The sequence below is a fragment of the Emydura macquarii genome, unplaced genomic scaffold, assembly GCF_026122565.2.
Source record: "Emydura macquarii macquarii isolate MOO-44397 ecotype Brisbane River unplaced genomic scaffold, CSIRO-AGI_Emac_v2 contig_3108, whole genome shotgun sequence".
Classification (NCBI taxonomy): Eukaryota; Metazoa; Chordata; order Testudines; family Chelidae; genus Emydura; species Emydura macquarii.
The window spans coordinates 6,543,050-6,555,815 of record NW_027133245.1 but is presented as its reverse complement, the minus strand read 5'-3'; the positions used below and the strand labels follow the sequence as shown (position 1 = coordinate 6,555,815).

Genomic DNA, 12,766 nt, shown 5'->3' with positions numbered 1-12,766 from the left:
GCCCTGCCGGCGGCGCTCCTTCCTTTCTCTCTGGCCCGCAGCCACAAACTTCTGCCCCAAACTCGCCCGAAAGTTGCCCCAAAGAGGCCGCCGGAGCCGGGCGCGCCCGACCCTCACCTCTCACTGCCGGCCGGGAGGAGACTGATGAAGGGGCTTCGTGGGCTCCCAGGAGCGCTGCATGGTGACCGTCCCGACTCCTTCCCTTTCTTTCTCGTCGGCTCGCCACCTTGCCTCTTCTCCTCTCTCCCCTTCCCTCTCCCTCCCCGGCACCGCCGCACCCCGCATGGCTGTATTCCTCCGCAGGCCAGGCCGGCACCACGAGCCCTCTCCGGAACTCATTTCGCTGGCATGAAAACCTAAACCTCACACTTCCAGAGACTCCAGGGCTCCCAACCATCTGGCTCCTAAATTATGATACCCTTCACATCAAAAGATCCACTCTCCCTCCTCCAGGGCAGAACCACACTTCGCTGATTTTTGTTGTGTGTTGTTTTTAAACTTTTTTTTTTTTTTTTTTGGTAACAAAGCAGAGCAGTGAAAACTCAAGGTTCGCCCTGCTACTTTTTGTTCCTATTGGAAGAAATACTTAGGTTGGTACTTGCAAGTTTAAAAAAGGAGCAGAGCGGTTTATGTCGTCAGAAATCTAGACAGAGAAAACAGGGGATCTTTTTATTATTTTATTATTATTCAACGCTCAAAGGTTGTTGTTTCATCCCATCCGTAATGATTGCACTGGGCATTTAAACGTATCGCATTTACAGGACCAAAATTGCTTTATAGTTTCCTGCTTATTCCACAAGCCCTTAAAAGGAATCCGGCTAGAACCGAATCCTCCTCCTTCAGCAATAACACAGCACACAGTACAAAGTTCCCAGCGCAACGAGTGGGAGCGTTTCACCGCCGCTTGTGTGCACAGCTGGGTAAGAAAACCTAAACTCTGCAAACTCTAGCTCTTCAATGTGGCATGCATACTACGCCCTGTGGGCCAAATACCACTAACCTCCTCATTATGCGGCCAGAAATTAAAGACGGAAAAGACAAAAATACCAACTGGGAAGAGAAGGCCAGCGTTGCATTCAGTTATGTACAGTTCTTTTACTAGACGGCTTATTGAAAAGTTGAAAACGCAGAATTCTTCAGACAGCGGTCGGGACATTTGTAAATATCTAAAAGGAAGTCAAAGGATGCCACCAAAACAAACAGGCAAACAAAAACTTTCTCCATCAAGATAATCAAGTCCGAAATGTAAGGGACACTGGACCAAATCCTGCACGCTTTACGAGTAACAGTGAAGGGAGCAAGATTTGGCTCAGAGTAAGAATATCTCTGCCCCTCTCTTGTTCCACCCTCAGCTGTGGGGACAAGTGTTTAGAGGATGTTCAGAAGTGGAGACCTCAAACATGAGAGCCTGAATTCAAAGCGATTGTTTTCCATACGGAACTCTCCAGTAGGGACAAAGAGGGTTTTTTCAGAGGGGAGGACCAACTGAGATCAGATACTGTATTTCATGGCTCCCCGCTGAATTCAATTGTCAATATTCAGTAGCTGTGTACAGGATAGTCTCTAACAGGTTATATGGAAAGGGAAAAACTAACTACGGGCATCACGACAGAATGCTATTGCTCCATGTAAAGAATAGACTTTCACCCTGACATGAAATTATAACCCTACAATTTGCGGTTTAGAAAGTAAACAATATCATGCAACCTAAATATGCCTACACGCACGAACGTATCCCTGTTCTTCTGCGATAGAAAATCTTCACCGCAGCAATGGGTGGGATTGACCAGATGATTTATATAAAGGAGCAGATGTAAAATGCGGTTACCTGAGTCGATCCTGAGGTCTGATCTTTTACAATGCTTGCGAAATTGTACTGCACATTGGCTATAATGTGCATTGGTTTTAAAAAGAACCCCCCCCCTTTCCCACCCCCCTGATTTAGTTAGACAGTCCGTGGAGAAGTAAATGATATCAATAAAGAAATAGCCATTTGGGGTAAAGAAATAAAGAAATAGCTAAAATGATATCTCCTGGTGTGTAAATGTAAATAACATGAAAGATGAATACTCCCAAATATTCCTTGGAGTGATCTCCGTTCATTAATAAATGATAAACGCTTAATAACGATCAAACATTTGTCTGGGGAATTCTGACTTGCCAGCCTCACCGAGAAACCTAATTGCCTGGAAGGAGCCGGAGTTCATCGCCACGGGAAGCAAGCAAAGGGCGAGGGAAGATCACAGGAGCACATGTATTACGCACTCGCCGTGCACCGTTTTTCCTGGCCAAATCAATCAATCAATGCGGCAGCACTGGGAGCCCCCAACGAACCAGAAGAAATCGACTCACTTATACACATATCCAAGTTTGCCTTTTTTTTTGTCGGACACTCGGTGGCAGATGGAAATAAACGACTGTAAAGTGAGGGGCCAGGAGTCGCCCTGACGCAAAGACCCCTCACACCCTCACTTATGGTTCCAGACAGAACTGGAGTCTGGTGGAGCAAGGACCAGCGGGAGAAGAGGGCAGCGTTTTCTCCTCCCGGCCTCTCGTGTCTCCTGACGATGCTGAACTTGGCAGCTTCGGACCCGAGTGGGGGGAGCCGCTGTACCCAGTGCGCGGACTAGAGGGCGCTGCACCACAATACATCGTCCCGAACCCCTGGTTCTCCTTCCCAAAGGCACCATTTCTGAAACTAGTTTCACTCCAAAATAATGCAAAACCCAGCAGAACATCTCTGCAACAAGCCTTCGTCATTTGGGTCTGCGTTTTACAGGTTTTGACTGAGCTATCTACACATCTCTGTCTGTAACAAGGGAGGGATTACGTGTGTTTAGAGCGATCAAAACACAAGTATACATAGGTATGTGTGTATATACACCCACCCACCCTGGACATACAAACAAACACAGTAGGGTCTACTTCGTCAAACGAAGACAGCCTAAATATTTCCATGTATGCAGCCGAACACATTTAAAACCCCGGGAAAACAAACGTCAGACAAAGAACTCACCAGACCAGCTGGACTTCATGCTTCTCTGCCAAAGTCCGCTCCCGCGCAGCCGATTCCCCGCACACTTTGTTGAATACATTTAAAAAAACAAGCCACGCTTCTAAAGTGTTAACTTTGCCACCCTTCGGTTCTTCAGCCACACGCCCAGCGCCTAGCCAATCCAGTGCCCGAGCCCACAGCCCGATGGCCGCGTTTCGGCGTGTGCCCCCATTCGATTGCTAAACTTGGAGGGGTCGGCGAGAACCGAAGGGGACGGCAGAACGATCCAAGTTTTTCAAGACATGTCCAGGCAAAGAGTGGGTAGAGTTGAGCAGCAGCAGCAGCGGCGGCGGCGGCGAGAGAGCGAGCTGCAGTGGCTACACTCCCTCCCTCCCCTCCCTCGCTCACTCTTGGACTTCGCTCACTGGAGCGCCCTCTTCCAATCGCTGGATTGAAGGGAAGTCTCCCTCCGGCGGCGGCAGGCTGTCCTCCTACCCTGGCCCCAGCGGCTCCCCGGGGGAGGATCTCTGCCTCTAGCTCGGCACAGCAGTGGCTATTAGGCACCTGAGCCGGTGCCTCCCTCCCACGAGCGCTCGCAGCGTTTCCTGAGCCTGTGTGTGACGGCAGGTGAGGCGCCCCTGCTGCCGCTGCCCTTCCTGGAGCCGAAAGCTCAGTGGCGACGCGTCGCGGGTCTAGCGCCTGGCTTGGGAGTCCGGCTCCGCAGTCAGCGCTCCAGCCCCTCTTGGCCGCAGAAGTTTGGGGGTGTTGTTGCAGTTCCCTTTCCAAAGCGCTTCCACTCGTGTGTCGTCCCCTCCCTCTGCCTCCGCACTGAAGCAGCACAGCCTGTAACAAAGGCTGGGTAACTTTCCCCTTATTAACCTTTGAGCTACGACTCTGCTCTCCTAATTTACTCCCCAGACGCTTTACAAACACACATACACACCCATGCACCGGGTGCAATTCCCAGCAGGTCATAACTGGATCAACTCCAGACCATTTGTCAACAGGACAGTCACAAAGACCCTTCGCTATTGGGACTGTTATGCTAAATTCCAACTCCCGCTTACCGCCCTCCCCCGCAGCTGTTTTGGCACTAGATCTGTATAAATAAAAGGGGAGAAGAAAGGGTTGTTTTTGTTTATAATGGGGGGAAAGGTAAATTTTTCTCCCACTCTTTTCATAATCAAATAAATAAAATAAACTGTTTTGCTCACCCAGTCAAGCAAAAGAATTCACCCTCCAGCAGAAACCAGACTGGAAAATTTCAGCCCCAAAGGCTAAAGTTTCAGAAAGCTACAAGTAACTGCACACAGGGGATCAGAATGGTAGGGCATATGAAAAAGAATGGTACTGCCTCTGAAACTCTGATTAGAGCAGACACTACTGATCCAACTGTAATGCTTACTTATTATGCGCCTCTGAGGGGTGTTGTGAGACTAAATTTGTAAAGCACCCTGAGATTCTCAGGTGGATGATGGAGTAGAAGTGCAAAGTAGTATTGTATAGCACCTTTCATCCCCAAGGATCTTAAATCACTTTACAAACTATGGCCTTGATCCAAAGCCAGTTGAAGTCAATGGAAGGATTCCCATTGACTCCCCCAACCTAAGCCCAGGGTCCTAGACTGGAATAGCATCTACAGCCCCTCCTTGGCACACACTCAAGATACTAGGGTTACTGTATCTGTGTAAAAGCGGTGCTGTAGCCTCTCCTGTGGCTGTATTCCACCTAAGGTGTACCCAATTTAGCCTTCTATAATGGACTACATGGGGCTGGCAAGGAGACTTGTAGCATAGCAGATATGGGATGATATGCCAACAGCAGACCCCATTAGCACAGCTCCTATATGGAGCTTAAGGGGTGCAGAGGACCTTGCCCTCACTCTAGGCCAACTTCACTGGATGAGAATAAGAAATTAACCCATATCAGACTTTGCAACTGTGCCCAACTGTTCCTGAGATAGACCTCATTGATGGTGACCATTCATATCCTTCTTTCTTCATGTTGCCGTAGGAAGGTCTGAGCATTGAAGGAGGATGGAAATATTGGGAAAGGGCTATGAGCCTCCCTGGTGAAACAAAGGTAAAGCCTCCTCAATGGTTGATTAAGTGGGAATGGTTTCTCAAATCTGGATAATTCATTGGCACGCCCCTTATTATTTATTATTCCAAGACTAAGCACTTGGTTTCTTCTTCACATAAATTGCTTACTTCCTCTATTGGATTAAATTGTCAAATTTATATATTATATGAAATAAATATAACCACATTTTGAATTACAAGACTTTAATTCAATTTTGGGGCTCTGGTTTCTAAACAAGCCTTTCCAACATGAGTGGTTTGTGTAGTCACCAGAAATGCCAAAAAATGAATTATAACTAGACTTGGCAGAATTTGATTTTTACTTTTAAGTTCTTAAGCAGCATTTTTCTTACTTTGCCTATTTGCAAATTTCAGTTATTCTTGATGGAAATATTTTTCTGTCAGTTTGTGTGTACACGATGTGATTGAAGTTTACCAACAATTATCAATAAAAATCTAATCTTTCCAAGTCTAATTACAGCTCCGCAATTAAAATCTGATTATTATATCTTGTTGGCTGGTTTTCATGGGTCAGATAATGACTGGTCAAGGCAATAAGCTAGCCTTTCAGGCTTTGATGCCCAAAACATGGAGACATTCACTAGCTGGTTGATTAAACAAGGACCATCCAAAGGTGGGCAGTGAACTTCTCCTAAAGGAAGCTATAAAGGTGTACATATGTCTAGAAATTCAGAATTTAGAAGAATTCAGATTTAGGTGAGTACTACTAGCAGTAATAGAACAACCTATCCTACCCCATCTCCAATTCGACTGTATGCTGTGTGATTCATATGGAGTTAAAATACTGAACAAAGGAGACGAAGTCACTCTCGCACATTGGATGATGATATTTATCAATTCAAGAAAAAGAAAAAGGTCAAGCCCAGATCTCTAGTCAGTGGTGTTTGTAAGTTTTATTATGTGTATAATTTTTATGATCTTCTGTAATAGGTTTCTAAGATAATGAACCATACTGACTAGGTAGTTTTTGAAAGGTGGTTACTCAATATTCCATTTTCATTTTATGTTTTCTCTTCTCTTTGGTTTTACAAATAATGTCCATAAAAAGAATTATAATGATCTTTGGCTGCATCATATTTAAGGACATATCCTTTTACGGTGACTTCTTAACATGTTATCCAAGAGAAAAACTGTGTATTATGGTGGCATTTGATGAACCCACTAGCAAGAAAGAGAGGAAAATATTTGAAATACAGGCACCAGTGCATAGTAAAAGTATTGTTTAATTCCAAAACAAGACAGTCTATACCAGAGAAGAACACTTTGGGTGTCTCTGAAAAGATCAGACTGAATCATATGGACCTATGGTGACTGGACACAACATTGAGAAGTCTGGGAGAGGAGATCTGGACACTACTTTTAAAGAACTTTAGCACATTGAATTTTGGAGCAAAGAATATTCTGGATCATGTAATCCCAAACCTGATGAATGAATGTGACCAGACTTTGTAAAAGTGCCCAAAATGGATTAAGCTTTAGCCCTGAAACCTAGTTCCAGTGTCTATTATTAATAATACTTAGCTCTTTAGACAGATTTATTTGTTAAAAAGAAACGTACACCCATTGTCTAAAATTCTGGGCATATTTACAGCAACTAAGATACAGCTAAAAAATTTTCAACACCATACTGCCAGCAACTGACTACATAAAAGGACTCATAGAAAGAAGTAAAAACTCAGAAATAACATCTCCAAACACAATCCTCAAAAAACCTTCTTTAAGGTCATAACACTCTTCTCCAACAACCTACCTCAGGCAAAAGCCTTGGCATACAAGTGAGCTTTTTACTGCTTAGTTAACAAATTAGTGCTCTGATGGATCACCTACAAAAGTGAAAGTAATACTAAAGTCAAAGGTCTTCCACAGAAATTAGCTTGCCACCATCCCCCAGACATTTACATCCAGGGACTGCTCTCAAGCATGTCAACTGATCTCTCAACTGTTCCAATCATATCTGGGGAGAGTTGCAGTAAGGTTACAGGGGACCTAACTTACATGAAGTTTTAAAGGTCAAAATCAGCGCTTTGAATTGCACCCAATTTGAAGATGACAAAGACAAGGATAATTGTGGGAAGGTCTGTATCAGAGAGAAAAGGTGGCAATTGTCACACAAAGTGCAGATGATAAAAGGTACTTCTGAACATCAAAACTGCCTGGGCCTTCTGGAGCAATCAAGGGTCCATAACCATCTGTAAAACTGTAAGCCTCCGTGGCAAAGGGTGAATATATCTTTTCAGTAATGGGGTCAGGCACAATTTCCAGCAAGTTCTCAGTCAGTTATATATGAAGTGATATGATAAGGGTGAAATTCACTCCTGTGCAGAGCCTATATATCACTTAAATCCCACTTAAGTCCTCAAAAAGGAAGCAGAGAAAGAGGGGATGATGGTTGGTAATAGTTGTGCTCTGGACCTTCTCCCTTTCCCCATTTAACATCAGTGGCATAAACCATCACTTTATTCCCCCGGGAGAAAAAGATGCTCCACAGTGGTCCAGTTTGGACAGCAGGAAAGGTTCAGCAGTTCCTCATTGCAGCCTGGCTTTTGGTTTCACTTCCTTGCAGGTGCAGGATTAGGGGGGACAGAATGACCCAGCTGCTGTGTGATTCCTGGCTCCCACTCTTCACAAACCTAGGAGAGTGGAGCAATCCCTCACTTTCATATATCCACCACTCAATCATGGCAGGAGAAAGGTGTGCATGGGCAAACAGGCATTCCCCCTCCTTGAGCAAAGCTTTGCGTGGCCAATACAAATCTGTAGGATTGGTGCTGAACACACTCCATTAGCTGAGAGTATTCAGGTAGGAATATTTTATTTTTCATAATGTAACTTTTTGTTGAAATTATACCCAAGGAATTTACATAATGTAAAAATAACATGGTTATTTGATATAGTTACTGTTTTATTGTGCTTCTAAAGACTTTTTGAAGAGAGACAGTCAAAATAACAAATCATATATCACCATGAATACCAGGAAATGTAAAATCCCTCTCAGCTATCTGGTAGTGTGTCCTGTGTACTATGAACCTGAAGACAAGGGTTGGAAGCAACTCAAACATTAGACCCCATGGGCTCTAGCCCTTGGTGAATACACACTAAACACACCCACATTTAGTAATACAAATGTCTTTGGTAGGGGTACAAGAAAAGGTACCATGTCCCAGTTATTTCACTTTTTGTTTTTTGGTTGAACTCCATTACCCGGAGGTCTTGGGACAATCCAGATCTTTGGATAATCTCTGTTTGATTAATTGGGAGAACTAGCTGATCTGAAAACTCAGCTGTTCTTCTCTTAACAGCAAGTTTGGAAAGCCCAGAGTGCATCTCCCACTCAAATGCCAACTGGCCTTGAGCAAGCCAGGCAACCTTTTATTCACTGCATTTCAAGGGTACAGATTGCCCTTAAGTACCGGCCAACAACTTCACTGTGCTTTGGAAATGGGAACCAACTTAAGAACATAACACTCTTCCCCACCAACCTACTTCAGGCTACAGCCTGGGCCCAATGGGCTACTCATTATATAGTGAACAAACTGAAATTCTGATGGATAAACTGGATCTTTATGGTGCCATCCATCTTACTGTTCACTGAATTCTGGAGCTGGCAAACCCAAGTGTAGCTGTAATGACTGGGGCATGGCTGGTCAGGCCTAGTGGTCAGAGCAAAGGGTCAAAACCAAAGAGCGGCAGGTACCAAGGTGAAGGTCAGAGCCAGAGATGATGTCAGGGTAAGGGGGAGGAGCAGGGGCCTGGAGTAGGACAGAATAGCAGGAGCTGGGAGCAGACAGGAGTGTGGGATGGGAAGACAGGAACCAGGAGAAGATGGGAAAGCAGGAACCAAGAGCTGTCAGGAATGCAAGGCTCAGGAGTCAGGTAGGGTCCATAGTAGCAACCAGTCAAGGATTCCTCTAGTTGTTCAGACAACTTCCTGATGTTACTTCCTGGTTTATATAGCACTCCTTAGCCAATCAATAGGCTGGATGTTTCCCCCAATTGGGAACTTTGGGGGAGGGGCCCCTTCCCTAGTTACTCAGGTGAGCTGCTGGATGGCAGCCATGGCCTGAGCATTACTTGGGAGCTTGATTTTGAGGCCTGTGATTCCTAACAGTAGTCTGCTGCTCAGAGGTAGGCAGACTCGGCAGCATCATCCCCATCAGTTTTCAAACCCCCAACCTTAGGGAAACTAGCCAGTAGCTCTTCATTTAGCTTTATACCATATTTGAGGAGCTCAGAGATCAGTAAACAATACAGAACAATCCCTTGTGTGTCTCAGTGACATAATCAAGTTTTGGTTATCCACAGCTCAGTCAACATGTTGGACTGTAGTTAGTTTTGTATTGTGAACTCTTGACACCTAGGCACTGATTTTCAAAAGCATTCTCGAAGGACCCAAGTAGCTTTTAGCACGCCTACCAGGGAAAATGTAGGCTCCTAGTAGACTTCAAATGGCTACAGGATTATGTGGCAGCTGAGCAGTGGTTTTGAGAATGTCAGTGACTCCTACATGCTGGATATAGGTGCCTAAAGAGGCAGTTAGTTGCCTAAGTATCTTTGTAGATCTAGCCCTAAGTGCCTAAGTCACATTTGAAAATGAGACTTAGGCCTTGTAACACTGAGTGGGCCTGGCAACACGAAGCCCTTGGCCCATTTGAAATGAATAGAAGTTAGGTGCTTAAATACCTTTCGAGGATCTGGGCCGTAGAGAACTAAAGTGGAGAAGAACACGCCAGTAAGGAGACAAAGTCGGGCCTAGAGATACAAGAGTGGAAGAAAGGAGTCAGTGGGCTCAGTGCCTGTGAGTGAGGGGATTGGAAGAGGGAAGCAGAAGGTACTGTGTTGTTAGGAGTTGGACCAGCTTACTTTCACTCGGTGATTCAAGTGATTATTCCTATAATGGACCCAGAAGAACCTGATACAACCATTTATTTTCTGGCGCTCATGCACTAGTACTATGTTGCTGTGTCTCAGGTTTCAACACTGGAAAGGAATTTGTAAATTAACCCCTCCCCCTGTTTTCATAGAATAATCTTTTAAGATCATAGAGGGAAAACTATTTATTTTCTTCCAATGATAAATGTTGCATCTAAACTTCTTGACAGGGTCTATTTCAATATGGTTTTACATTCTCTAGTTAAGGTTATTTCAATTCATTGAATAGTTTACAATAGAGTAGACTTAAACAGTTATGTTTTAATTTAGGTTTATTTTACATGTCAGTGTCTCAAACATTATTTATAATTATTTAACAGTGTGTAGTAATAAAGATTTACATTTGCATCATTTCAGACAACTGTTTTACTACACACTACCAGACTTTTGGAGTATTAATTTAATAAATATAGTGCAAGACATAATTTAGACATGTGACAACCAACACCACTGACATTAATTAACTGATACAGTGACAATCTAACATTCTTTAATAAGGTATAGTTTTTACACACGGATTTTAAATAGTTATTTCCTCAAGCCAATGTACAACCTACAATTAGATGAATATCTATATATGCACCACATTAAAAATCAGCCTTGAAAAAAATGTGTTTAGGTGTAATTAAATTGTATTTAAATCCAGGGTGATTAGATTTTGTCGGCCAGTGAGTAAGGGTTACTTTATTTTATATCTTCCTTCTCTATTCCTGTAACCCCCTAGTCAATGGAACCACATGTGGAAGGCAGCTGCTTACCCAGCAAGCTGCTTTGCTTAGCTTAGCTTCCCTCCCTCATTCAGAAGAATACTTTAACAGCCTCTCTCATCACCTGTCTACTTACTGTTCCACAGCATGGTCCTAATCCAAGTCCCACTGAAGTAAATGAAAAGAGTCCCATTGATTTTTGTGGGCTTTGAATCAGGCCCAATGGCAGTAGTCTAAGGGTCTATCTACATAGAGAGATAGTACGTGGCAAGCCAGGGGGTGAATCTACAGGGTGCTAGCATGCCACTCATTAACTGGCTGTGTGGACCTTGCTAATGTAAGTGGGGGAATGGGCCCACTATTGTGGGAACTTTCCTCGCTTATACACTACCCTGGTGGAGTTGGCTACCAAAAGGATCTGAGTCCCTGCTCCCATTCTCTTTACCCAGAGGCCCACCTGACCTCGAGAGCTCCCCCCCCCCACTCTTCTGTGTGGTGGGGTCCCTGTAACCCCGACAAGGCTGGGCCTAGGATTCCTGGGGCTCAACCCCCAATCTTGCCGTGGTCCCTTAGGGCAGGGGCTAGGATGTCCCCACTTCAGGGTACTAACTCTGCATTGGGCGCTTCCCTGACCCACTAATCATTGTACACAATGCAAAGGAATGCAATTTATTAAACAAACAGCAATCAAAAATCAAATAAAAAATAAGAAAAGCAGAGAAAGCTTAAAGGAAAACACCCAACACTGCCCCTGGGCACAGGGGCACCACAAAGAGTGTTTCTGGGGTGTAAGGGAGGTTCACAGTCTGTGTCACACATCACAGGCCCACTGTCCAGGCCCTGGCTATGCTGCAGGGATGCAGTGAGTCAGACACTTGCTCTGGCAGTAGCCACATACTCCCAGGATCCCCCTCGCTCTCCCCAGCTGCTCACCACACCTGGCTCCAGAGGGCTCCAGCCCCAGCGCCTGCTCTGCTCAGTGCAGCTGTGCTCACCTCTGCTTAGCTCGGCTCTCTGGGATGTCCCTCTGGCTTTGCTGCTGTGGGCCAGCTCAGCTCAGCTCAGCTCCCTGGGCTCCTTCTCTGGCCTCCGCACCCAGTTCCAGATGGCCTCGGCCCCAGCCCCAGCTCCTGCTTCACTCTGCTCAGTGCAGCTGCACTCTGCTCTGCTCGGCTTCGCTCTGCTCTCTGGGATGCCCCTATGGTTCTGCTGCTGTGGGTCAGCTCAGCTTAGCTTTCTGTGTTCCTCTTCTGGCCTCCCAGCTGCTGGCTGCTTTGTCTTTAGCTCACCCCCCTCTGCCCAGGCATGCCCAGGCAGGCAGCTCCAGCTCACATGGAGGGTAGGTCTCCCCCCACCCTCCTGGATCCCTCATTGGCCTGCCTGCCCTGTTAATCAGGCTGACCTGAGTTGGCCTCTCTCCACTGGCCCTGGGGGCTTACTTCCTCCAGAGATGGCCAAACAAAAAGATCCACTAAGTTTCAGTTAGGGGCTAATAGACCCCTTACACTAGGCACAGAGTGCACTATAAAACTCAATGTGAAGTAGCGGGATCCACACAACGACTCAGTGTGTGACAGGCTGGTGTGCCATTGATTCACAGCCTGGCTTATCGTGCACTAACTCTCCATGTAGACAAGCCCTAACTGTGTAGCCAACAAGAGATGGTCAGAGCAGCAAGGAGCCCTCTTCACTTGGGACCTCTGTTACAATTAGCAGGGAATAAGGAAGATGGGAGGTCTCGGGAGGAGTGAGGAGGAGCCGTAAGAGGACAGGGAGAAATATGGTAAGGAAGAGCTAGTGGAATGACTGGTGAGAAAGAGAGAGAGAGAGAGGCGATTTAGCCTCCTTGGAAAGAATATATTTGTTATGCCATTAATCAGCATCCTCCAACTAAGAGTAGAAATGCCAGAGATGATGGTAGGTGAGAATCACTCTGTTGTTTTGGCTCAGTCAATAAATAATCAGTCCATAAATAAATTCCCATAAAAAAGGTAAAATATCTTTATCACTGTTAATGAAAAGTTAGGTGAAAT

At 45.3% G+C, this 12,766-nt stretch overlaps 1 protein-coding gene across 7 annotated transcripts in view; it reads right to left on the bottom strand.

The window, feature by feature from the left end:
• FAT1 (FAT atypical cadherin 1) overlaps positions 1 to 4,231 on the bottom strand; it is a 138,869-nt gene extending 134,638 nt beyond the window's left edge. For 5 of the 7 annotated variants that reach the window (XM_067530619.1, XM_067530613.1, XM_067530615.1 and 2 more), the window contains exon 1: positions 3,017 to 3,291. In XM_067530619.1, the coding sequence (XP_067386720.1) occupies positions 3,017 to 3,095 (79 nt within the window). In that variant the 5' untranslated portion in view covers positions 3,096 to 3,291. Of the gene's footprint in view, positions 1 to 117; positions 244 to 3,016; positions 3,292 to 4,209 lie in introns of those variants that run through there. The other 2 variants (XM_067530618.1, XM_067530617.1) reach the window with 2 other exon arrangements.
• Between the last annotated feature and the right edge of the window lie 8,535 nt (positions 4,232 to 12,766).